Source organism: Myxine glutinosa, chromosome 6, assembly GCF_964187855.1.
Source record: "Myxine glutinosa chromosome 6, kmMyxGlut1.1, whole genome shotgun sequence".
NCBI classification, from domain to species: Eukaryota; Metazoa; Chordata; class Myxini; order Myxiniformes; family Myxinidae; genus Myxine; species Myxine glutinosa.
The window spans coordinates 132853307-132879789 of NC_136266.1; the positions used below are offsets into that span (position 1 = coordinate 132853307).

A 26483-nucleotide genomic window follows, 5' to 3' on the forward strand; every position below is an offset into this window, starting at 1 on the left:
GAAACCCATTCAGGGCCACACGTTGACTATGACCAGAGAGGAAGTCCGCCAGCCATGCGTGGAGATTTCCATGGATACCAAAAGAGGAGAGTTTGGTGAGCAGAGCAGGGTGCCAGACCGTATCGAAGGCACGTGATATGTCAAGGGAGACGGCTCTAATTTCCTGTTTGGCATTGAGGACCTCCATCCATTGTTGAGAAAGCAGAAGCAGCATGTCCAGAGTAGAGTGACCAGGTCTGAAACCAAATTGATGATCAGAGATTCAGATCAGCCTTCAGATCAGATCAGCCTTCTTCATATTAGTTCGGACCTCCAACCTAAAATGTTTGGCCAATTTCCAGAGGTGCGATTTTACTAACGCTCTGAACTGTGCTTCACTAGGGGTCACTGCAAACTTCTCTGCGTCAAACTCCATGGTGACTATTGTTAACACCTGTTAACCTTCACACAACAAATGTAAAAAAAACATTTTTTAAAAATTTTTTATTGGAAAAATTTAGGAATGTTTGAACAAGTTCCCAATTTGGGAATGTTAGGGAATTCTTTCCTGGACTAAATCTAGGGAATTTTATATCCTGGACGCAGACCCAATTTCGAGCCCACGAGTCAATTGGACGAGCCCCCAATTTCTGTTATGGGGTCCTCCCCTATCCCCTGGTCTCGGTAAACCTCCGAACCCCGAGAGGGTCCCTGGCAGAAAGATATGTTATCCTTGGTTGAAATTAACCAATAATGAAACCACACCAAGGGTTATGAACAAACAATATATTAAAAGCACACAAAAAGCACCATACAACAAAGGGGGCAATCAACTCTGCAATCCAATCTTAAGATGGTACCCTAGCTCAGACTCACGGCACCCCCAGGGACTGAAGCAGAGCCTTTCTCAATGTCTCTAGAACACAACGGTGCTCCTGGCGAAGAGGCGATGGCGATGAGGCGGGTAAGGTGATGTAGGTAAAGCGGGGACCGTCACGTGGTCCCAGCCAACCCCAATTGGCGGTGGAAAGAGGAATCCCAAAGACGCTATCCAAACGTGCACAAACACCGTGCAGTCACGAACCGCACCGTATTCTTCAAAGGCCACTGTCGCGCACACACATCCTCGGCAAACCACCGGAGGGCGGGACCAGCGGACGCGACTAACCAAGGGTCCGCGAACGATGCGCGAGGTCCCCTAAATGGCGGTCGGTTCTTCCTCGGGCCGCAGCCGCGAGGCGAAGATTCTCCGGAATCTCCCATCTGTACCTGGCTTCGCAGGCTTTTTCCCGACACCAGCGATATCAACGATCGCACGAGATTCCTTTCCAAGACTCAAAGTTCCCTCTCCATGGACGCTCAACCACGCTGGGTGCGGAGCTGTTACCAAATGCCTCGTTTCACCTCTGCCTCACGCGCTCTTCTTCCTCGCTCCACCTCTTCCGGTGCCGTATCCGATTTCTGGCATCATTTTTGTCATGAGCGCTTTTAAACCTTTTAACCACAATAACCCTTACTGAGAACCAACAATAATAATAATAACAACAATAATTAGGGCCGAATCCATAACAGTATACATACACGCACATAAACACACACATAAAACACACACATAAACACACACATAAACACACACATAAACACACATAAACACACACATAAACACACACATAAACACACATAAACACACATAAACACACACATAAACACACACATAAACACACACATTAACACATAAACACACACATAAACACACACATAAACACACACATAAACACACACATAGTAACACACACATAAACACATACATAAACATACACATAAACACACACATAAACACACACATAGTAACACACACATAGTAACACACACATAGTAACACACACATAGTAACACACACACACATGCACACACACACACACACACGTACATGTATACATACATGTACATAAACACACACATAAACACACACATAAACACATACATAAACATACACATAGTAACACACACATAGTAACACACACATAGTAACACACACATCGTAACACACACACACACACATGTACATGTATACATACATGCACATAAACACACACATAAACACATACATAAACACATACATAAACACACACATAAACACACACATAAACACACACATAAACACACACATAAACACACACATAAACACACACATAAACACACACATAAACACACACATAAACACACACATAAACACACACATAAACACACACATAAACACACACAATTACATTTTTTACTGCGAGTAAACTCACATGCAATTCTGACTACTCAGCAAAAAAGCGTCAGCCTCCCACTCACAACTCTGTTTATCTTTGCTCTCCCACCTCCAGCCCCAAGTCCTCACCCTTCCCTTCCTAACCCTATGACATCAATCCCCTCCACACACTCGAGCCTTCAATCCACCTCACCATTCCCACCAAAAGTCTCACACATACATATACACACACATATGCATACACGCATACACATACACACATACAGTCACGTGAAAAAGTAAAAACACCCCAAGTAATGTTTTGACTTTTTCAACCTATTTCAACATACAGCTATTTGATCTTCATTTCAACAATATTGACAGATAAAGGCGATATAATATAACAAATATCATGAAACATTTACATTTTGTAGTCAATTGTATAATTTAAATAAACATAAATGCAAATTTCGCATGTGGAAAAAGTAAGTGGGAATCTACACCGGAGATTGGCTGTCCCCAAAAATCTCAACCTTTCCCTTCCAAAGCTGTCCCATCTTTACTCCAATCCTCCTCCCACTCATGAAAGCTAGAAAAAGGGCATTCCCACGTCGAAACTGCTGAATATTGAACGCTATCTGCTCCCCTATCATGCTACCACTAACTTCACAGAAACCTGGTATGGTTGTGTGTTCAACTAATAATCTTAAGAGAAAATAGTCTGAAAATATAGGATCTGCATAACCTCCGCAGTAAAAGCGCTGCTTGAGAGAAATGGTTCTAAAGCTAAAGGGTCAATTCTAAAGGGTTTCTAAATTTGTGGCCGTAGTACAGAAATTGTGGGTGGAATCAAGCGAACTGTCCAACCAATGGGTGTAGCTCACACACACAGCTCCTTTTATTGTATTGTTGACATGGTTAAGTGGATATCCCCTACATGATTGAAAACTGTGGTTCATCTTGTGTTCGTTTTTGGACCACCATTAAACGAATAGCCGTGTGGTTGGAGTTTATCAGATACAACTTTTTATTGGCATCAAAACAAAATATTTCTTCTTTTTTTGTGCCTCCTTATCAAGTTTGGCTTTGTCGTTTTATCAAACCAGCTGCAAAGTCTTGATTGAAGAGTTTGCCCAAAAATGGCATGGTTATTCTCACAATATTTCAGTTTTTCATGTTATGGTGGATGTTTCCATTAGTAACCTAGTTATGGTATGTTTTGTCTTCAACAGAGCACCTAAAGCATCCACTGGAGCAGTATCTCGCTTTGCTCCGCAAAGTGCGTTTGGTTCGTACGCAAAGACGAGAGGGCCTGGTGCGCGCGCGGCTTCTCGGCACAGCCTACGCCCAAGGTCAAGTTCTCACTTTCCTGGATTGCCATTGCGAGTGCCATGATGGCTGGCTTGAGCCATTGCTCGAACGGTGCGTTCAGGGGAGTACACAGACAGATTACACCAGGACTTGCTGCATTGATTGTGTGAGATTGAAGAGTGATATATTGGTGTGTGTGTGTGTGTGTGTGTGTGTGTGTGTGTGTGTGTGTGTGTGTGTGTGTGTGTGTGTGTGTGTGTGTGTGTGTGTGTGTGTGTGTGTGTGTGTGTGTGTGTATGTGTGTATGTATATATATATATATATATATATAATAAACAGGAAGTAAATTCCTGAGTGGGGCTAGTGTGAAAAAATTCTGACAACCCGGGACTCAAACCCAGGAACCTCATCACTTACGCGGTGACAGCCCACTGAGCTATTGAGTCTCCGGGGTATCCTCAGAGATTTTTCACACTAACACTGCGAGCTTTATAATAGCCGATGTCTTACGTGCCTGCTAGGCTGACCCCGGTTGTGAGTGTATGTATGTGTGTGTGAAAGTGCATTGAAGATGAACTCGTCTACCTCGCCTGTTGAAGTGGGAGCTTTTGTATGCTCTCGGTGTACAATTATTTATGATATGTGTGTGTAGCCAGACGTGGTGGCGTAATTCATAGAGGATCTGCTCTGAGTCTGGGAGGTCGGTGGTTTGAACCAGACCGAGTCAGATCAAATACTTTTAAAATGGTATGTGCTGTTCCCTTGCTTGACGCTCGGCATTTAAATCGTCTAGCACCGTCAAATAACCATGGGTTGGCATCCATGGAGCGGAATAAATTTCTCCTTGATTGCCCCACTGCCCCAGTGAGCTTTGGAAAGAAAAATGGTGTCATAAAGCTGGCATCGCTGGTACCCAAAGGACTCTTGGGCTGTGGTCACTTCCCCCCAAGCTCAGTAGCTGTTTTTCTGAAGTCGAGCTACCATCCAACTACAGCTTCCTGAGTGAGCTGCTAAAGGGACTACTTTGACAAAACAAGCCAATGCAGGGCATCATTCTTGATAGCAGCCAATCCATATTTCCTGAACAAGCATTCGATTAAATGTGCAGCCAATCTTCTTTAAATTTAAACGGGTTTGATGTCCTTGTTGATCAGGAATTGCCCACCATTGATCCACCACCAATTGCCCACCACCACCATTGATCAGGTTGATCAGGAATTGCCCACCAGCTTGCTGTTCCACCCTTTTTTGTTCTCTAACTCGCCCTTATGATTTGCGGCACCTGCATTGAAGCAGGTAACGTGTGATAACCGGTGTTGCTTCCCCATGCCATAAAGACAAGTTCCCTCGATTATTCATGTTCATACATTACTCTGCCTCTTATATACAAAACTCCAGGTCAATTTTGAAATGCCATCACATTAGAGACTTGTCAGTATGATTCATCAATGTGTGCGCCATCCGTTTGATGGACATTAAACTGGGCACCCTTTCTGCCAGCATTAGTTGGTGGACATTAGAGATCCCACGGTGTCCTTCACAAAGAGTAGGAGAGCTATCACCAGTACCAAGGCCAAATTCCGAATTCCTGCCCTAACCAATAGAGGGCACTGCATCAGCAGCACAGCCACACCCTCAGCCAATGATGCCACACCCTAACCTACAGCCTTGTGCTGCATATGAAATAAGAAGATTAGAGACTTGCATTTGTAGGTTTATTAACTTTTCATTAAATCCTAAAACATCAATGCTTTGTACCTTTACACCTACCTATAATCACCTTCATTATTGGGTATTGTGTCCGTGCTTCCTTTTGTTGGTTACACACCACAAATGTAAGTTGGTGCTTCCATATAGAGCGCCTAATTGTGATGGCTCCATTGTGTCATAACTTGGTACCTGCTTCAAAACGATGCCCGTCATGTGTTGCAGTATTGGAATGAAGCAGACTGCTGTAGTTTGTCCAGTAGTAGACGTCATTGACTGGGATACCTTTGAGTACCTTGGGAACCCTGGTGAACCGAACCTCGGTGGCTTTGATTGGCGGCTTGTCTTTACCTGGCACGTCATTCCTCCACGTGAGCAAGCTCGTCGCCAATCAGCAATAGACGTCATTCAGTAAGTAGCATTCTATACTTTCTTCACTGATACTCTTTTTCTATACTAATCTACGATATAAGAGAGCTGTTGGTATGTCTGTCTGTGTGTCGCCATTTTTCTTGGAGATGGTTGAACGGATCTTCGTCAAACTTTCAGAGGCGCATCAGTGAGTGCCTGGGAGTGTTTTAGTTAAAAAAAAAAAAAAAACAAGTTTTGAAAAAAAATTCGTTTTTGGGGATTAAAAAAAATCGCTCGATAGTGCCGAAGCCTTTTTAATTAATGACAGTTATATACAAGTACACATTCGCATAAATAAATACAAAACAATCACCAAACATTTGAACACAAGTAAATCAAACAATTCCGGAAGTGTACGAAGTTGGTAGGAGGGCTTCTTCTTGTTCCTGTTCGGCATCCTAATTAACTCAGAAACATGATGAATGGTACATTCAGCAGCATATATTCAACACAAAGGTGAAATGATCATTTGACATTTGTGATGGATTTTGATTTGGATGTAATTGCTTTTCCATTATATTTGCCCTCATTTCAAATATGTTAATGTTTATTTTTCGCTTGAGCAACACCAGGTACTCCAGTTATAAACACTTATATACTTTACTCGGTATACAAATACAACTTTGGCTGGGGGGTAACATAGGCTATGTGGCCGCGGCCTCATTCGGGGGTGTGGGGGACCAGGAGAGGGGCGCAAATTCTCTATGTAAATGTGTATGTAACGCCGCCGTGTAGCGCCACCTGGTGATGGTGGCAGAGGGTATTACAATTTCCTTTTTTACCTGGGCAACATTGAGGTTAAAGCACTCTTTGCACGGGTAAATGTTTTCTCCTTCTCATCCCCCCTCACCCAAAACGGAGGGGCCATTTAACCCCCCCCTCCCCCACGGAATATGTATATGTCGTATATCTTTCCCCTCACCTCTTGCATCCCTCCCCTCCCCCCCCCCCCCCACTCCCTTCCTCACACTTCCCTCTCCTGTCTCTACCCTCCTCCCCCTCCCTCCCTGGCAACGCCGGGTAGTCCTGCTCGTATATTGATAAATGTGGAGAAGTGTATTATCAAAATTTGTGTCCTTGTGAGTTTCGACCTATGTGCCAAGGCCTCAGCTAGCTAACGTGCTCATTATTTCTCTGAACTGAGACGTGCTCGGTTTTTCTTTACACTAAGTGTTCTGTCACGCTCATCAACTTCCTCTTTTATTTCCCACTCTGCTTCAAAAAAGCAAAAACAACAAAGGAAGAACAACATTTACTGTATATCCCAAAAAAAATTACAAACTCATTACTTCTGCCACCAAAGGTGGATGGAGGTTATGTTTTCACCACTGTCTGTCCGTTTGTTTGTGAACAACATATCTCAAAGTTGGAGATGGATTCTGACGAAATTTGGCAGAGATGTAGCGAATGTGACAACGACGAAATGATTAGATTTTGGTGAAGATCCGGATTCGGATCCGGCTACTAGAATTTTAAAAAGTGATTCTTCACCATTGGGAGATGGGGGCAAAAACGATGTACAGCAGGATATCTCAAAAAGTTGTTTACAGATTTGGACGAAACGTGGTGGACAGGTTGTGTGTCTGACGAGGATGATTCGATTCGATTTTGGTGAAGATCTGAATATGGATTGGGATATGCGCATTATTTAATTTTTTTAAGTGATTCTTCACCATTGGGAGATAGGGCCAAAAACTATACATAGCAGGATATCTCAAAAAGTTGTGGAAGGATTCGGACGAAACTTGGTGGACCCGTTGGGTGTCTCACAAGGATGATAGATTTTGGTGATGATCTGATTATGGATTGGGATATGAGAATTTTTTTTTTTTTAAAGTGATTCTTCACCATTGGGAGATCGGGCCATAAACTATACATAGCAGGGTATCTCAAAAAGTTGTGGACGGATTTGGACGAATCTTGTTGAACAGGTTGTGTGTGTGACGAGGAAGAATCGATTCAAGTTTGGTGAAGATCCGGATCCGGATCCAGCTAGTATAATTTTTCGAGTGATATGGCCAACCAGGTGGAGGTATGCTCTCTACTGAGTGCCGTTCTCGTTCTGCTTGTTATTTCCTCTTTCGTTCATTATATTTATTGAATCCATTCTCAATATGTCATAATTGAAATAATATAACTCCTAATTAAATGATACATTGGTGTCAGGAGTGGGATACGTAATGGGTGTCGGATTCGGACCAGTATCCTGTTCCGAATCCTAATGAACCAAGGTAGACTGGCTGGTGGTTACTTGGAGAAATCTTGCCACCCGCACTATCCTCCAATTTAGGGATGGACCGTCGAAAGACTATGTCGTCCGCTGGGAAAGCCTAAACGGTCTTTTCTTTGGTTTTTGATGCACAGAAAACTAAGGAGTGTTTATCGCTACAACCTGTCACCCATCAAATAACATGGGCCAAATGATTGATCCCAAGATGACCTGGCTGTAGGTTTAAGATTGTCTCCTAATGAGGTTGGTGCCAAACTCCCCACGGTTGTGAGTTTAATGTGTGCTGGGGGTGATTAGGCGAAAGAAACAAACCGCGCACGGCCAACTCACTAATGGTGAGAACAGGTGTTGACTAATAATGAAAGGGTCGGGAGAACATAAGGAAATAGAGAGAAATACGTACCACAGTAATTACTTTTTTGTACACTTAATAATTATAAAACTTGTGCGCCCATGATATATGGGTGGCTTAGCGCTACCCTAGTACCCTATCCCTGTCAAACGGCAGATAGTAAGAACAGATTTGGAATGACAAGACAGATATGTGGAACCTTTCTCCCATGTGATGGCTTGTGTGAAGCTCCATTGGTCTGAGCGGAGATGGCATTCTGAATGCATGTATGTGGCGGAAACAAGAGGGAGAGAGAGTCTCCTTTCGCACACTGTATAATTACCCTGCGCCTGTGAAACGAAAAGCAGGATTAGGCATTCGGTTGCGTGCGTACATGTGGCGTATGTGTCTGCATTTTTAAAATTCATTTGCTCGGCAATCGTTAGTCTGATTGACACGAAATTTTACCGTAGGAGCTCATAATTTACTCATAATTATGACATCATAGGTCACGTGGTATGGATGCCATCTTGGAAAAACGTTACACCTCTATATCTCCAAATCTGCTCAATGGAAAGAGTTGAAACAAGGCTCATTGTTTAAGTAATCCCCATGAGGAATAAGAGATGTTGTTGATGTCAATATGACATCATAATTCGACAACTACAACACTTGATCTGATCAGTATGAAAAAAAAAATCCTCTGCAACTGTCAGCCCGATGGACACGAAATTTGTACCATCGGAGCCATTTTTGTGCCATCGAAATTTGTACCATTTTGGCTAAATGAAAACCCACAGAATCTTGTTTCTCACAGTCTGAGAGTCCTTTAGGTACTTTTTTGCAAACTCCAAGCGGACTTTCATGTGTCTTTCACTGAGGGGAGGCTTCCGTCTGGCCACTCTGCCATAAATCCCAGATCGGTGGAGTGTTGCAGTGATGGTTCTCCTTCTGGAAGTTTCTCCCATCTCCACACAGGATCTCTGGAGCTCAGCCAGAGTGACCATCGGGTTCTTGGTCACCTCTCTTACCAAGGCCCTTCTCCCCCGATTGCTCAGTTTGGCCGGGCGGCCAGCTCTAGGAAGAGTCCTGGTTGTTCCAAACTTCTTCCATTTAAGAATTATGGAGGCCACTGTGCTCTTGGGAACCTTCAATGCAGCAGAGATTTTTTTGCAGGCTTCCCCAGATCCGTGTCTCGACACAAACCTGTCTCTGAGCTCTGCAGGCAGTTCCTTCGACCTCATGGCTTGGTTTTTGTTCTGATATGCATTGTCAGCTGTGAGACCTTATATAGACAGGTGTGTGCCTTTCCAAATCATGTCCAATCAATTGACTTTACCACAGGTGGACTCCAATCAAGGTGTAGAAACATCTCAAAGATGATCAAGATAAATGGGAGGCACCTGAGCTAAATTTCAAGTGTCATCGCAAAGGGTCTGAATACTTTTGTAAATGTGATATTTCAGTTTTTTCTTTTTAATAAATTTGCAAAACTTTCTAAAATCCTATTTTCTCTTTGTCATTATGGGGTATTGAGTGTAGATTTATGATGGAAAAAAATGAATTTAAACTATATCAGCATCAGGCTGCAACATAACAAAATGTGAAAAAGTGAAGGGGTCTGAATACTTTCTGAATGCGCTGTATAACAGCACTCGGTGGTGTACCTCCGCCAGGCTGAACAGTCTGCATTTTGTAGCCCCCTTGCAGGCCGGATCTGCATGTCCTTGTGGGTTTCGGCTGTGAAAACATAACTGGGATGACACCTTAACCCAAATCTAATCAGCTTGTGCTTATCACCTCCCCAACTCGTCAACCAAGTTTCATCCGAATCCATTGAAATATCGTGTTAGATATTGTTTTAGGACCTATCTCTCAGTGGTAAAGAATCACTTGAAAAATTAAAAAAATTCTCGTTTCCGGATCCAGAACCGTATCTTCATCAACATCAAATAATTTGGTCCTTGTCACACACCCAACCTGTCCACCATTTTTGTCTGAATCTGCCCCTAACTTTTTGAGATATCCTGCTCACAGACAAACGGGTGAAAACATAACCTCCGCCAACCTTCGGTGGTGGAGGTAATAATAGTCTTTACAAGAACCAGAGTTGGTTTGTATCAGTGGAAAAATGAGGTCAAATTAATTTTCTGAACCAAATGTTGAGAGAGGCATGCTAACCACCATAGGGAGAAAAAGGTGAAGTGACATGTTGGGTGTGAGCACTCATTCAAAGAAAGTTGTATTGTCTTTACTGTAAGCTCTCAATTAGAATAAAATAAATATAAAGCTTGATAAACATAAATACGCATGCAAAATACATTTTGGCAAATTACGGAGATCAAGTTTTAAACCTTGAACTGTGATGTCACTGTTTGAACTCCCAGGTACTGACCTGACCGCATTCCCTTTTCCCTACAGGTCACCCACCATGGCTGGTGGCCTGTTTGCTGTGAACAAAGTATACTTTGATCACCTGGGAAAATATGATGTTGGCATGGAAGTGTGGGGTGGTGAGAACCTGGAATTTTCTTTTCGGGTGAGACTTAGGATTTGTGGATCCAGCGCAACCATTGGTGACAATATTATTGACATTTACTGAAAGATGATTTATTATATTTTCAATATACAATAATCCATTTTTTTCGTCCATTGTTCCACCAGCGTATGTATGCCAGCACAGGAACCTTGATATGACAAGGAGATAATGCTCCAAGTCCTCCGCCCTTTGGGTGGTACGAGACATAAGCTAAATGTCTAATGGCTTTTGAAATATCGCATGCGCAAAAGTACATGGACGGATGATCGGTCATGGATGGATAGTCGGTCGGTCGGTCGGTCGGTCGGTGGGCCGGACGGAGCTCATTTAATATCCCGGCCATCTGTCCATATTTTTTATGTGTTATTTCAAAAAACATTGAACATTTAGTTTTTATATTGCAGATATCTATTCATCATGACACTATCTCAATCTGATTACATCACGGCTGCAATTGGCTGAATTCTGTTGCCATGGCATCCATCTCGGTAACTTGGCTTGTGTACGTGATATTTCGAAAACAGTTCAAGATTTACATTTCATATTACTCATATGTATTCTTCATACCACCCAAAAGGTGGGGGACCTAGAATATCGGCTCCTTATTGCAAAGCAATCAGAAGCTTAATAATCTTGGTCAGAATCTTGCATCTTATTTTGTTCTGAATCATCATCAGTGCATTCGGTGTGGCTTTCTAAACCTCATTGTGTTTCATCCATCGTCTATTGCAGAGTAAAGCATATCTTGTGTTTATTTGTAGGACAAAGCACAAAATGCAGCATAGTTGGGGATAAATGAAAATTAATATTATTATTTCGTATGCAGCTTCCAGTTTCTGGTTGCGTCATTGCTATGAGCACAGCTGTGCCGCTGATGTAGTGCCCCCTATTTTCAGAAGCAGTATGCTGGTACTCATTTTGCCAACCTCTGAAGGATGACAGGCTGAGTCAATCGACCTGGTGTTACGTAATTGTAAGACAGGAGCTCAAACTCAAGACCCTATGATCTTAAGGCAGCCACCTGAACTTTTTAGCCAACACCAGGCATATAAATGAAAATGGAGGGAAGCATTGAGGAGAACGAGTAAAGATCAGATGCAAATGGAGTAGAAAAATTGAGGTCAGGGAAATAGGGTTATACTGCAGGCATTTGTGATAACGGATTATCTTAAACTTTTATTGTAGAGGATGAGAGGGGTTTTCAGGGATGAGCAATGGTAGGGATGAACTAGACCAACACTCTTCGACGTCAGGACGTCGAACGATATGCCTCCGCCCACATTATTACATTATTATAATACTTGTACCAAGTTTGATTTAAATCCATTCAGCTTTTTTTTTTTTTTTTTAATACAGGATCGAGGCTCGTGAAAGACCGAACATTTATCACACAAAAAAAATCAAACAGACACATAAAACATATAATAAGGGGAGCGGTAGACAAAATGGGGAGAAAGGGGGAAGCACACAACACAACATTTGGGAGCAGGGACATCGGGGATCTGTGGGAGGGAGAGGGCTTGGGGTGGAGGAGGTGTGGGAAGGGGGGGGGGGGGGGGTAGGAGAAGTATTAAAAAAAAGGACACTGCAAGGACTTCCAGGAAAGAAGCTGGTATTTCAAAAAAGTGGATCTGGGGTGAAATTAGCGGGGGTAGAAAAGATCAAGGTTTTGGATGGGGGAAGATAAGATATGGTGCTGAACAGCTGTTTTAAAGACCTGGAGGGAGAAGTGGGATTGAAGGGAGTGAGGGAGTTTGTTCCAGAGGCAGGAGAAGAGAGGAATGAAGGAGTGAAGGTGAGCAGAGAGCCTTGATTTTGGCAGTTTAACCATAAGAGGGTTGCTGGCAGATCTTGTGCGACCTGTAGGAATATTTGAGGGACATAGACCAGAGAGAGCTGGAGGAGCAAGGCCGGAGAGGAGTCGGTAGAAGACAGAAAGACCACCAACCTGCCTACGGTGAGTAAGTGAAAGGCCCTCGGAGTTAGCTTCATCACGGGAGATTGCAATGATTCTGAAAGCTTTGGTTTCAACAGCCTGAAGACGAGCTAGGTGTGAGGCAGGAGTATTAGCCCATAGGAGGGGAACAGTATTGCATTGAGCTGCGGATGAAAGCCTTGAATGTGGTGAGGAGCTCAGGTGTGCCTTGGAAGGACTTTGCACGATGGAGGATGCCCAGTCAGCGACTGGCTTTGGAGGCCAGATTGGAAATGTGGTTTTTCCAGGAAAGATCATGGCAGATGGTGAGACCCAAAAGCTTGAGTGACAGAACTTCTTGGATTCGTAAGAGTGAAATTTGTCAGGATTGAAAGACATGTTCCACTTGTTTTACCAGTCTGTAATTTTGTCCAGGTCTGCAGAGAGTGAGGAGGCTGCAGGCTGCCGATCTGAGGGATTAGGAATGGAGCGGCAGAGAGTGGACTCATCAGCAATTAGATAGAGAGGATTTTCAATAGAGTCAGACAGATCATTGATGAAGACCAGAAAAAGCACAGGGCCCAGAACACTGCCTCGAAGAACTCCAGCCTGAACAGGAAGGGGAGATGAGAGAAACCCATTCAGGGCCGCATGTTGACGACGACTAGAGAGGAAGTCCGCAAGCCATGCATGGAAATTTCCATGGATACCATAGGAGGAGAGTTTGGTGAGCAGAGCAGGGTGCCAGACCGTATCAAAGTTATCACATTTTTTGTTCTCAAGTTATCACATTTTTTCATTTTTAACATGACCTCTGACCTTTGACCTAGTGACCTCAAAATCTAATCAGTTAATCTTTACATAATTCTACATAATTGTCCCAAATTTGGTCAGAATCCCATCACCGATTCACAAGTGATCAAGGTAACAGGATTTTTTTTACCTGACATGACCTTTGGCCTTTGACCTCATGGCCCCAAAATCGAATCTGTTCATTTTTACCTTCGTGTACATACCTGCACCAAGTTTGATTAAGATCCCTTCAGCCGATCTCAAGTTATCGCGGTAATGAAAACTTATCATGGAAGGACGGACGGACAGAAAACCTGAAAACATAATGCCTCAGTCGACTTCTTCGGCGGTGGCATAAAAAGCTGCGCTCCCCATACCCACTGAGGTTATAGATCATTTAAAAGAGTACTCTTATGTATTTACCTTTTCTCCTTGTACCATAATGTAACCTGCCAACCTTGCTTGTTATGTGACAGATCTGGCAATGTGGAGGAACTCTTGAGATACATCCATGCTCGCATGTTGGACATGTCTTCCCACGAAAGGCGCCATACTCTCGTAGCAAAGCACTTGCCAACACAGTGCGTGCTGCAGAGGTCTGGATGGATGAATACAAGGAGATTTACTATCACCGGAACCCTCATGCTCGTAGAGTACGTACATTTGGTGATTTGTACTCTTAGTACTTCGCTTCATTTGATTGTCTTAGAATTCGTCTGGGAGTCCGAGTGGGTGTTATGGAGGTAGTGCACAAACTAGCCTTTGAGCTATCACACCCTGAGTTAAATTTTCAATCCGTGTATAAACTGTGAGACTGGGGCTTCGCTGTCAGCGTGTTGCACCAATGAATGTGCTGTCCATCACATGGGACATTGATCAGGAGACGGGTGTGATCGTGTCGATTGCTCGTGGATGTTAATGCCACGGTATCTTCCAGTGAAGAGTAAGCTGTCATTGCTGGCACCGTGAACAAATTCCAAATTCCTGCCCTAACTATCTACAAAGTCCAACCACTGTGTTGGACCTCTGTTGGTTTATTTTTGTTTATAATTTTTTTCCTCCTTTAATTTTCTCGACATTATTGAAAGTTTTTATTTTGTTTTATCTTCTCTTTTTTAACCTGCTTGTTGTACACCGCTCCTTTCCTATGCCATCTCCAGGCATTGCAAATCGTCATTGCCGGGCACCAAAGGGGGCTCGGCAGTGACGCACGCTGAAAGAGATTACTCAGTTTTCACTCTGGTTTCTTGTTTTCTTGTTTGTTTGTTTGTCCGGGCGATATCTCAGCCATCCTTTGAGCTAGGAAGCTGAAATTTCGGCACAATAGTGAGCAAGTCCTTTGTCAAAAACGGTATTTTTTTTTTTGATTAATCAATAAATTGAGGAGTTATTTAATTATTAGCGATTAATTAAGTACTTATTTAATTAATCAAATTTCCTTTCTCTTCTGACCATTAACTCAGGCACCTTTTGAGTTAGGAAGCTGATATTTGGACATGCCAATGACCAGGTGATTTGGCTGCAAAGGATATTTTTGATTTATTAATTAATCAATTAATCGATTAATTATTTAATTATTCGATTAATGACAAAAATTAATTTTTTTTTTAAAGTTACAGATTCTGATGAAATAGTGGTAGTTTATGTGTTCTCTGACCAAATTGATTAATAATTTAATTTTTTTATTATTATTATTTATTTATTTTCATTATTAATCATTTATTTATTTTCTTTCTCATTTGGCCAATATCTCAGGCACCTTTTGAGCTGGGAAGCTAATATTTGGACATGAGTGACCAAGTGATGTGGCTATCAAGGATATTTTTGATTTATTGATTAATCATTTCATCTATTAATTATTTATTGATTAATCGATTAATTATTTATTGAGTAATCAATTAATTATTTAATTTTTTATAAATGACTTATTTAATTAAATTTCTAAAAGATACATCTTCGGATGAAGCACTAGTGGTTTAGTTATGCGATTAGCCAATTGATTATGAAAATATTTTGTGATATCTTTTATTGATTTTAATTATACAATTAATCAATCAATTAGTGTACACCTCTCCCTCCCAATGCAGCCTCAATGAGCTGCACTGCGGTATTTCCGGGCGCCGGAGGCGCCCCGGCAATGCCGCGCTGCAGCATATTTAATTATTTGGCATGGGGCGGTGTACTTTGAATGTATCTGTACTTGTTTGTTTTCTTTCTTGGTTGTCCGGGCGATATCTCAGCCATCCTTTGAGCTGGGAAGCTGAAATTTCGGCACAGTAGTGAGCAAGTCCTTTGTCAAAAACGGTATTTTTTTTTTTTGATTAATTAATAAATTGAGGAGTTATTTAATTATTAGCGATTAATTAAGTACTTATTTAATTAATCAAATTTCCTTTCTCTTCTGACCATTAACTCAGGCACCTTTTGAGTTAGGAAGCTGATATTTGGACATGCCAATGACCAGGTGATTTGGCTGCAAAGGATATTTTTGATTTATTAATTAATCAATTAATCGATTAATCATTTAATTATTTGATTAATGACAAAAAATTTTTTTTTTTAAAAGTTACAGATTCTGATGAAATAGTGGTAGTTTATGTGTTCTCTGACCAAATTGATTAATAATTTAATTTTTTTAATGATTATTATTTATTTATTTTCATTATTAATCATTTATTTATTTTCTTTCTCATTTGGCCAATATCTCAGGCACCTTTTGAGCTGGGAAGCTAATATTTGGACATGAGTGACCAAGTGATGTGGCTATCAAGGATATTTTTGATTTATTGATTAATCATTTCATCTATTAATTATTTATTGATTAATCGATTAATTATTTATTGAGTAATCAATTAATTATTTAATTTTTTATAAATGACTTATTTAATTAAATTTCTAAAAGATACATCTTCGGATGAAGCACTAGTGGTTTAGTTATGCGATTAGCCAATTGTTTATGAAAATATTTTGTGATAATCTTTTATTGATTTTAATTATACAATTAATCAATCAATTAGTGTACACCTCTCCCTCCCAATGCAGCCTCAATGAGCTGCACTGCGGTATTGCCGGGCGCCAGAGGCGCCCCGGCAATGCCGTGCTGCAGCATATTTAATTATTTGGCATGGGGGCGGTGTACTTTGAATGTATGTGTACTTGTTTCATTTTTTATGGGGTATATTTATTTTCTTGCCAGAACCTTTTCTCAAAGCTGATCACCAAATGCCGGCTTGCTGATTTATATATATATATATATATATTAATAAGCATAAGAAAATAAACTAACAAGGATCTCTTGCTAGCAGCTTCTGAAAAGAGGAAAACCAATGCTGACTTAACCTGGAATCATGCTCTGATTCCAGAGTTTGGGAGTTGAGATGTCAGTAAGTTTGTACTTTTGCTTTATCAGGGTGGTTTAAGTTACTTAGAAGGTGACCGACTGGCATGTGTTAACGACACTCGGTCCCAAACAATGGTGAGTTAATCAGAGTTGGGTCACCTGAGAATGCAGCCTAAGGTGGCTGCTGGATGTCGTCTAAAGCTAAACACGAGGATGAAATGCATTTTCTCCAAAGGTGACGGTTGGTGTTGCATTTTGCTGTCCATATGCATGTCAACGTGGAACTAAAGAAACGAGTAAGTGCGGTTTCTTCTTCTTCAAGAAGGAGTTAATAGAAGGGAGGAAGGATGAGCTTTGTTACATCTTTACAGATCTGCAATTTAGCCTTCAGGATTCGAGTTTCATTGGAACACACACAAACTAGCATGGTTAGGATAAATAAATAAAAAAGTTGATATTTACCATTTGAGCTAAACAACTCCTGCAAAAAAAATAAAAATAAAATAACCACCTTTAGAGGCCATTTTTCCCCGCTAAGCGGGGGTTGGCCTTTTTCGGGAACCGTGGTTGTTGTTGTTTTTTGGTCCCCTTGTTGAAGCAATGTTTTACGGCCGGATGCCCTTCCCGACGCCAACCCTTTTTGCCGCCTTTAACGACAAACAAGGAATTACCAGTGAACTGGTACTCAATTAGCCGACCTCGGAAGGATGACAGGCTGAGTCAACCCCCCTGGCGTTAATTCAGCGATCGACTGGGATTCGAACCCAGGATCCTAGGATCCTAAGCCGGCACCCTAGCCGCTAGCCCAACACCAGGCTAGCCCAACACTAGCCCAACTGCAAATGGAAAACAAATTTTCTTCAATATCAAAGATCAAGGAACAGGCGATGGAGTGCCAAAGCCCCGAGTTGCACGCACAACACATGTTGGTTTGTTCTGTGTTGATGTGCCTCCCACCAAGTGGAACACATGGTAAAGGCCATCTGAGCATTCTTCTCCCTTGAAGTTTTGAGCTGACTTGAGTGGTTTCTACAACCGTGAAGTTTCCTTCGGTCGATACATGACCGGCATGAAATGCATACCAGATACATTGCAGGACTTGAGATACATTTTGAAGACAAATGTTGCAGACAAGATTAAAAGTGCCATGTATTTGATAAGCACCGCATTGCATGGAGGGAGGCAGAATCTTTTGCAAACGGTCACGTGGGGCTTGGGTAAAGAGACTTCCTTGAGCATCTTCGAAGGCAAAGGTCAATATACAAAGTCAGAATAGAATGGAATAAAAGACAAGGCATGTCAAAGACTAGTGCGAACGAACATCAGAGATTAGGTTGGAATCGAGAATTATGCGGACAATAGAGAGGGCAGCTGGGAATCGGGAATGCTAGCTCGTCATGATATCCAACCTCAAAGGCAAACATGGAAGGCAAAACATGATGATTATTTTAAGCAGAATATAAAATCGTTTGCAGTTAGATATTTAATTTTTGCTGAGGAAATTCCTGTTGGAGTAAAGGGAAAGAATTCCTCTGGAGAAATCCAATTGATGACTAAAGAGCAGCATTTCAGGTGTTTATTTCTGTCACCATTTAATGCTTTATTTATTTTTCATTTCATATAACGACATTTCATTTTTAGTATCTTAAATTCCTAATTGTACACCGCTCCTTTCCTATTCCATCTCCAGGCGCTTCATGACATCATCGCAGGGCACCGAAGGGGGCCCGGCGATGACGCGCACTGAAAGGGAGTACTCAGTTTTCACTCCGGTTGTTTTCTTTCTTGGTTGTCCGGGCGATATCTCAACCATCCTTTGAGCTAGGGTAGCTGGAATTTTGGCACAGTAGTCACCAAGTACTTTGTCAAAAACGGTATTTTTTGTTTTTTGATTAATCAATTAATTGATGAGTTATTTAATTATTAGCGATGAATGAAGTACTTATACATTTCCTTTCTCTTCTGCACATTATCTCGGGCACCGTTTGGGCTGGGAAGCTGACATTTGGACAGGACAATGCCCAAGTAAGTCATTTGGCTGTAAAGGGTATTTTCGATTTATTGATTAAACAATTAATTGATTAATTTATTGAATTATTCAATTAACTACTTGATTAATTTTTTTTTCAATTACAGATTTGAATGAAACGATGGTGGTTTAGATATTATATTGGCCAATTGATTAATAATTTAATTATTTTACCATTATTATTTAGTTATTTTCATTATTAATCACATGTATTTTCTTTCTCATCTGGGCAATATCTAAGTTACCTTTTGAGCTCGGAAGCTAATATTTGGACACGACAGTAACCAAGTGATGTGGCTATAAAGGATATTTTTGATTTATTAATTGAATAATTATTCATTGATTTGTCAATTAATCAGTTAATTATTTAATTATTATTATTAATGACTTATTTAATTATTTAAAAAAAAGTTATAGCCTCAGATGAAACACTGGTGGTTGAGGTTTGCTATTAGCCAATTGATTAAGAAATTATTTTACGATTATTAATAATTACGTAATCGATGAATTATTGTACACCTCTCCCTCCCAATACGATCTCTATGTGCTGCACGGCGGTATCGCTGGGTGCCGCAGATGCCCCGGCAATGCCGTCCTGGAGGATATTTATTTATTTGTCTTGGGGGTGATGAACTTTGAATGTATCTGTACTTGTTGGTTAATTTTTTTTAATATTTACTTCACCTGATGATTTTTCTGCTCGATGATGTTCCTCTCAAGCAAGATCGATTGTCACTTTCGAACTGAAACACTTTTGAGCTGGGATTTGGCACAGGTTTGCAAAAGCCCCCGTTGAAAATGACGATAGTTTTGTCACAGGAGCCCTACGGTGATATTTCTGAGCGAAGGATGATACGCGAACAGCTGAGATGCAAACCATTCAGCTGGTACCTCAATAACATATTCCCAGAGATCCACATCCCCGAAGATCAGCCTGGATACTTTGGAATGGTAGGGTCTTCACTATCCATTTGTTTTCCAATAGAGTAGAATTTTTATTCACCGCTTGATCGCTAAAGTACATTTATTAATCGGGTAATAAATGATTGTTCGTTTCCTGACGCAAGTGGTAGAATGTTGAGTGGTGGCAAACGTGGCCTGCGTTTGCTTCCATTTGTTATTTACTTCTCATTGTTCGGTCATCTCATCTCGATTCTCAAAGATATGAACTTATAAAATGGGTCAGGATGTCCGGATGTCTGTCTGTCCGTCCTTCCGTTAACTTTTTGCTATTTTTGCTACTCATCCCTTGTCACCTGGCTGATTGTTCTGAAACACGACATATGAATGCAATACAGTAGCCCACACAATCACTCAACCTTCGATTTTTCAATTTGGGATCATGGGGGCATCCGGGTGGAGGTGGGGTGGGTTTACCTCCAAACTTTGGATCCCTGTCCGTCCCTTATTTACAAACTGATTGCTCTGAAACCCGATATAGCTCTTCTTCTTGATGGTCCGCAGGATCGCTTGGTCTTAGGTTTTTCGATTTCCTATTTTTCAAATTCGGATCTTGGGGGCTCCCAGGGAGGAGGGGAGGGGGTGGGGGTTACCCTCTGAAACTTTTGGATCCCCACTTATCCCTTATTTGCCAACCGATTGCTCTGAAACCCGATAAAGCCCTTCTACTTAATGGTCCGCAGGATCGCTCAGTATTAGATCCTTCTATTTCATATTGAGGGGGGAGGAGGGAAGGGGAATCACACAGGATCAGGGGAGCTCCCCCAAAATCAGTGTAGGTCTGAACTACAACTTCAAGAGATGACCGTCAGCCCACTCGGGGCTATTTATCTATCTATAATTCCAGCAATCTCTGTGTGTATGTTTGTATGTTTGTATGTTTGTATGTTTGTATGTTTGTATGTATGTTTGTCTGTGACCGCTGTTTCTCGACAACTACCGGTCCGATATACTTGAAACTTGCCAGGTATATTGCTGGGGACCCGAGGATGTGCCTTTTCAAGGTTTTAAATTAATCGCAGAAGTAGTTACCGAGCTATGTCCAAAAAACGATTCAACCAATCAGAGAGCAGCGAGCTATCACGTGTGCCGAACGTGGCGAACAGACTCTGCCTCGGATGGCACATTTGAGAGCGTATTCATTTATTTCCCGTCGGCAAACTATGTTGATTGTTGCCGTTAAACTATGTTTTAAAACTAATTAAAACTAATTTGCGATTCATCGTAACTGCGATTTGCGACCTTCCGGATAGTGAAGACTTCACTTCCGGCAGCCAATCACAGAACGCTTTGTTGCGTAGGCGTGGCCGATGTGAGAGCGAGCCCAGCCCAGCGCGTGCGCCATTACGGTTCGTAATTCGATTTCTTCCGGAGAAAATAATAATTTCTCGATTTCTTATGCGCATTATTTCTCCCAATTCAGTCAGAGCGAAGGGCGGAAGCGAAGAGCGTTGTTTTTTTTGTTTACGGGCGTACGGGCGGGGTAGAGCGTACGGGTAGCGTTTTTTTTTTTTTTTGGCAAGGAACGGGCACCCACGTACGGGTACTTATATGCACTACTACATGTACGGGTACTTATAGCGGGTATTTTAAAACTAATTAAAACTAATTTGCGATTCATTCGCTTTCCTGCGCATTTGTGCACGCGATGGCGATTTCTTTACCAAACTCCGCAAGCCGTTAGCTTTGGACCAAACCATTTCATGTAAATAGAGGGGGGGGATTGTCACCGTACTCGCAAGCCGTTCGCTTTGGACCAAACCATTTCATGTAAATAGAGGGGGGGGGGGGGGGATTGTCACCGTACTCGCAAGCCGTTCGCTTTGGACCAAACCATTTCATGTAAATAGAGGGGGGGGATTGTCACCGTACTCGCAAGCCGTTCGCTTTGGACCAAACCATTTCATGTAAATAGAGGGGGGGGGATATACTTTTAGATATATATATAGTACGGGCATGCCCTAGTTGTTTATAAATGTATGAATTTTAATTGCTCTCGAGATCTTCGAAAGTTCCAGTACTGTAGACATTGAGAATTTCAATAAATTTTCACTGCAATTAAAATGTTTACTTTACACTTTTGACTTGAACCACCTGTTCCCTCCTCCCACCCCCACTCACCCCCTACTCCCACCCCCCACTCACCCCCTATTCCCTGCCGTGCTGGTACAGATCATCAACCGAGGCTTAGAGAACATGTGCTTTGACTACAACCCACCAAATGAGTTCAAAGTTGAGGGAAGTGGGATAATTCTGTACACCTGCCATGGCCAAGGTTCCAACCAGGTATTTGTAGATCCCGATGTACGCTATGTTATCCCTCTCACTGTTGTGCTTTCATCAACTGGTAAACACCTGTCTCATTAATTCATAGCTAGCACCATTTTCTTTTTCTTTTGCATTGCTAGAGCTTTTTCAGAGATTCACCTCAGCCATAAAATATCAGTATTTTTCAGTATTATCCACCTGTGCAAAATCCAATTTGCCCAAGATTCGTAATGATGTTGGTTTATGGTAGAATGTACTTTACCACTAATTGAATTGTAATTGACAATATCATGATTCACTCATTCTTGTCCGAGAATTCACCGAGTCATTTACACATCGGTGAATCACCTGAGGACCACTAGTGCACAAGAAACCAACGAATTGTCTGTAATGGTCCAGTCTTTCAGATCTGCCATCACCACTGGACATAGGTCACTTGAAGACTCTGCATATACTCTGACTTTAGATACAACAGAGAATTCTCAATTTCACAGTTGTGTGAATGGCAAATGTCTGCTGGGGGATTCTCTGAATCTGTTAAAGCGTAACCCAACAGAACGTATGGAGCTACAGTTGGTGAGAATATGGATTGCTCTTGTGGGAAGAAAAAGATTTACTATTGGATTGAATGCTTAGATTGAGTATCCACGTGCAACAACGCTACGTCCCCGTTATCTCCGCTGCACTTGTAGCCGTTGACGAATGAGCGGCTGTTCTGCTCGCAAGTTCAACTGATGTGCCTTCACTCATAACTCTGAGCAGGGGCCAATACCAGGTACAATTAATTGGATACCATGAGTGTCACGACCTGGTGAGCAAAGGTATCATTACCTGAGGTCATTTCTTGAAGTGTAATGAGGTAGTAAATGTGGATAAAATGCAGAATACTCTTTTGTTTGAATCAGATCACAATGATGGAACAACCTACAACAACAAAAAACGCTGTTAAAGTGCTTTCTCAATTGAAAATTCAAACAAATTAGAGCTGCACAGGTGGTGTAGAGAAGAGGCCAATGACATGGTTGAGTAGATATCGGTACATGAAAGGGACAAGCGAAACCAACAGTCATTGCAAGCAAACATTGGCATTATTGGCTGCATGCAGCTGGTAATAAGAGGTGTTGTTGAGGAAGGAGGAGGGAGGAAAGAGGAAGGAGGAAGGAGGGAATTGAGAATTGAGTAATTACAGAAATACATGGTAGTGGGATTTGGGGGTGGGCGAGGCAATGCACTGGGATCATCACTGCTTGTTAACAGGATTTATGTAAATGGAAGACACATGGTGACATGAACATGCTGGATATAAGCCTTGACTTGCGTCCAGCACACCTGACAGCCATAAAGAACAAAGGAATGCAAATATGAAGCGAGCGGCATGTGTGTATGCTTCCAGGGAACCTTCTATCCATGCCACAGTCTTCTCTCTTGTGCATCTTGCACCGGCTATGGAGAATCGACCAAAATGATAAAATACACGTGTTTGCATTGTGCATGTGCAATGGTACTGGATCGATGGTTTGCTTCATGTGTTCCTTTTTTTCCGTTGTCAAACAATTTCCAGTTTTTTGAATACACCAAGATGCAAGAGATACGATACAACTCCCGTATGCCCGAGGGCTGTGCGTCTGTTGAAAGCGGCTCAAATCGTCTGACTGTCCAGCTTTGCGTCAACGATGGGGACCCTGTGCCAGAAAACCAGGAATTTCAGTTCCGAGAGGTGCGTTTTTATCAACGCCATTAGTATGGGGTAAAGGTGTGGTGGGATGGTGTGTTTGAGGGGTGGGGGGCAGGTTGCTAAAGAAAGGAAGTAAGGAATTTAACCTGTTGAAGATGCGGAGGAAGAAAGGATGACCAATCTAATAAATAAAATTCATCGTATGTCTGTATATTTGTCGCGTTTCTTTGGAAAGACCGCTGGGCCGAGAACGACCAAATTTTGCACACAGACCAAGTCCGACCAGGCGATTGTCCTAGGGGTATTTTGATCCACCACCTGAGCCTTTAACGGCCACTTTTCCAGGCAAGTTCATGTCATTGGTTAACAGTTATCACGTGACACATTGCACGGGCAAAGACCAGCATATCTAATTAGCCGAGCTGTCTCTTCCACCCATTGGCTCCCTGCACAGCTGGCCTGACTTCACTCACAATTAGAACCTAACGAAATAACTAATATGTTTGTGCCATTTTTTTGCTGCGGTAAGTGTTGTACGCTGCGTACCTATTTGCAATCACCATGCCTTACCTTGAAGATTTATGGTTTTACAAATGGCGTTGTATAACTCTGTTAAGGATTGATTTGCTTTGATAAATGGAATTTTACAATGCTCATGCTTTCTGCCTTCCTCACAGATTCATATTGACTCTGACTGGACATTTGTTATCATTTTTCACATCTCCTGACAGAGCTCAAAGGGGAATTCAAACGCTCACACCATCTTGACACTAATCTATCCTTCGTGTCTTTTTTCGATTTGCGATTTATAAAGTCGGTAATTTTGCGATTAAAATTTGAAATCTTATTCTTCTTCACATTTAGCCGTGACGCCACATTCAGAAGTTGACTGCCTTTTTAAAATATTATTTACGGGTTACATTGTGGTACGATGTAACTGAAACGGCGAAAACATTTCGATTTTCTACAAATATACTGGGTTGATGCGTCCTTGGTGGTTGTAGTAATACAAAGTGAGATGGTTAATGCAACACCAATGGTTGAAAGACCCTAAGTTTGCAAGAAATTGGATGTGGTTTATATGAAATACTTGAGTGTGGATTAGGCCTACAAAATGTTCACTTTAGTGATCGGAACATTTTACAAAGCAATGTTATGAAACAACAAAGATGGCTACATCTGGTGATTATCTGCCACAATTGAGAGAGGATGCCACCCTCAAAATTAAGCGGAAGAAACAGCCATCACTTGAAACTGTAACACCATCTCTAACGAGCTACCAGCATATGTGTACAGGCGATTTGAGCCGTGGCACGGCATTAATGTCGTCCCGAGGAAGTATTAAACGGGACGATCTTATAACATACAGGATACCTGGTCAGCCTGCGATGGTGGGACAAAGCATTCATCACCCATTTTGTCTATTGTGTCTATGCCATATCTGTGCTGCCATGTCGGTGCTGCTGTGTCGTGCCTGTCCCGTGTCGGTGCTGCTATGTCGTGCCTGTGCCGTGTCGGTGCTGCTATGTCGTGCCTGTGCCGTGTCGGTGCTGCTATGTTGTGCCTGTGCCGTGTCGGTGCTGTTATGTCGTGCCTGTGCCGTGTCGGTGCTGCTATGTCGTGCCTGTGCCGTGTCGGTGCTGCTATGTCAGGCCTGTGCCGTGTCGGTGCTGCTATGTCGTGCCTGTCCCATGTCGGTGCTGCTATGTCGTGCCTGTGCCGTGTCGGTGCTGCTATATCGTGCCTGTCCCGTGTCCATGCTGCTATTTCGTGCCTGTCCTGTGTCGGTGCTGCTGTGTCGTGTCTGTCCTGTGTCGGTGCTGCTATGTCGCGCCCGTTCTGTGTCGGTGCTGCTATGTCGTGCCTGTGCCGTGTCCATGCTGCTGTGTCTTGCCTGTCCCATGTCCGTGCTGCGACCACTGGCATTGCCTCAACTCACCATTTTATATAAACCCAATCCGGCATCTCCTCAACTCACCATTTTATATAAACCCAAACCGGCATTACCTCATGTCACTATTTTACATAAACCCAAACCGGCATTACCTCAACTCACCATGTTTTATATACCCAGACTGGCATTACCTCAACTCACCATTTTATATAAACCCAATCCAGCATCTCCTCAACTCACCATTTTATACAAACCGAAACCGGCATGACATCAACTCACCATTTTATATAAACCCAAACCGGCATTACCTCAACTCACCATGTTTTATATACCCAGACTGGCATTACCTCAACTCACCATTTTATATAAACCAAGACTGGCATTACCTCAACTCGCCATTTTATACAGACTTGGCATTTAATATGGAATATTTCTTTTGTGGGGGTGAACTTACTTTTTCAAGTAAGTTACTTACTTTTCTGAACTAGTGAACTTACTAGTGAACTAGTGAACTAGTGAACTAGTGAACTTACTTTTCACTTACTTTGTGGGGGTGACCTCCAATGGATGGAGGTCCTCAATGCCAAACAGGAAATCAGAGCTGTCTCCCTTGACATATCACGTGCCTTCGATACGGTCTGGCACCCAGCTCTGCTCACCAAACTCTACTCCTATGGTATCCATGGAAATCTCCATGCATGGCTTGCGGACGTCCTCTCTGGTCGTAGTCAACGTGTGGCCCTGAATGGATTTCTCTCATCTCCCCTCCCTGTTCAGGCTGGAGTTCCCCAAGGCAGTGTGCTGGGCCCTGTGCTTTTTCTGGTCTTTATCAATGATCTCTCCGACTCTCTGGAAAATCCTCTCTA

General features: G+C 42.2%; 1 protein-coding gene across 2 annotated transcripts in view; it reads left to right on the forward strand.

Moving 5' to 3' along the window:
* LOC137430320 (polypeptide N-acetylgalactosaminyltransferase 12) overlaps positions 1-26483 on the forward strand; it is a 170070-nt gene that overhangs the window by 59594 nt on the left and 83993 nt on the right. For both annotated transcript variants that reach the window (XM_068121104.2, XM_068121105.2), the window contains exons 4-10: positions 3448-3637; positions 5459-5644; positions 10627-10744; positions 13928-14104; positions 19640-19771; positions 21953-22066; positions 23610-23765. In XM_068121104.2, the coding sequence (XP_067977205.2) occupies positions 3448-3637; positions 5459-5644; positions 10627-10744; positions 13928-14104; positions 19640-19771; positions 21953-22066; positions 23610-23765 (1073 nt within the window). The remainder of the gene's footprint in view (positions 1-3447; positions 3638-5458; positions 5645-10626; positions 10745-13927; positions 14105-19639; positions 19772-21952; positions 22067-23609; positions 23766-26483) is intronic.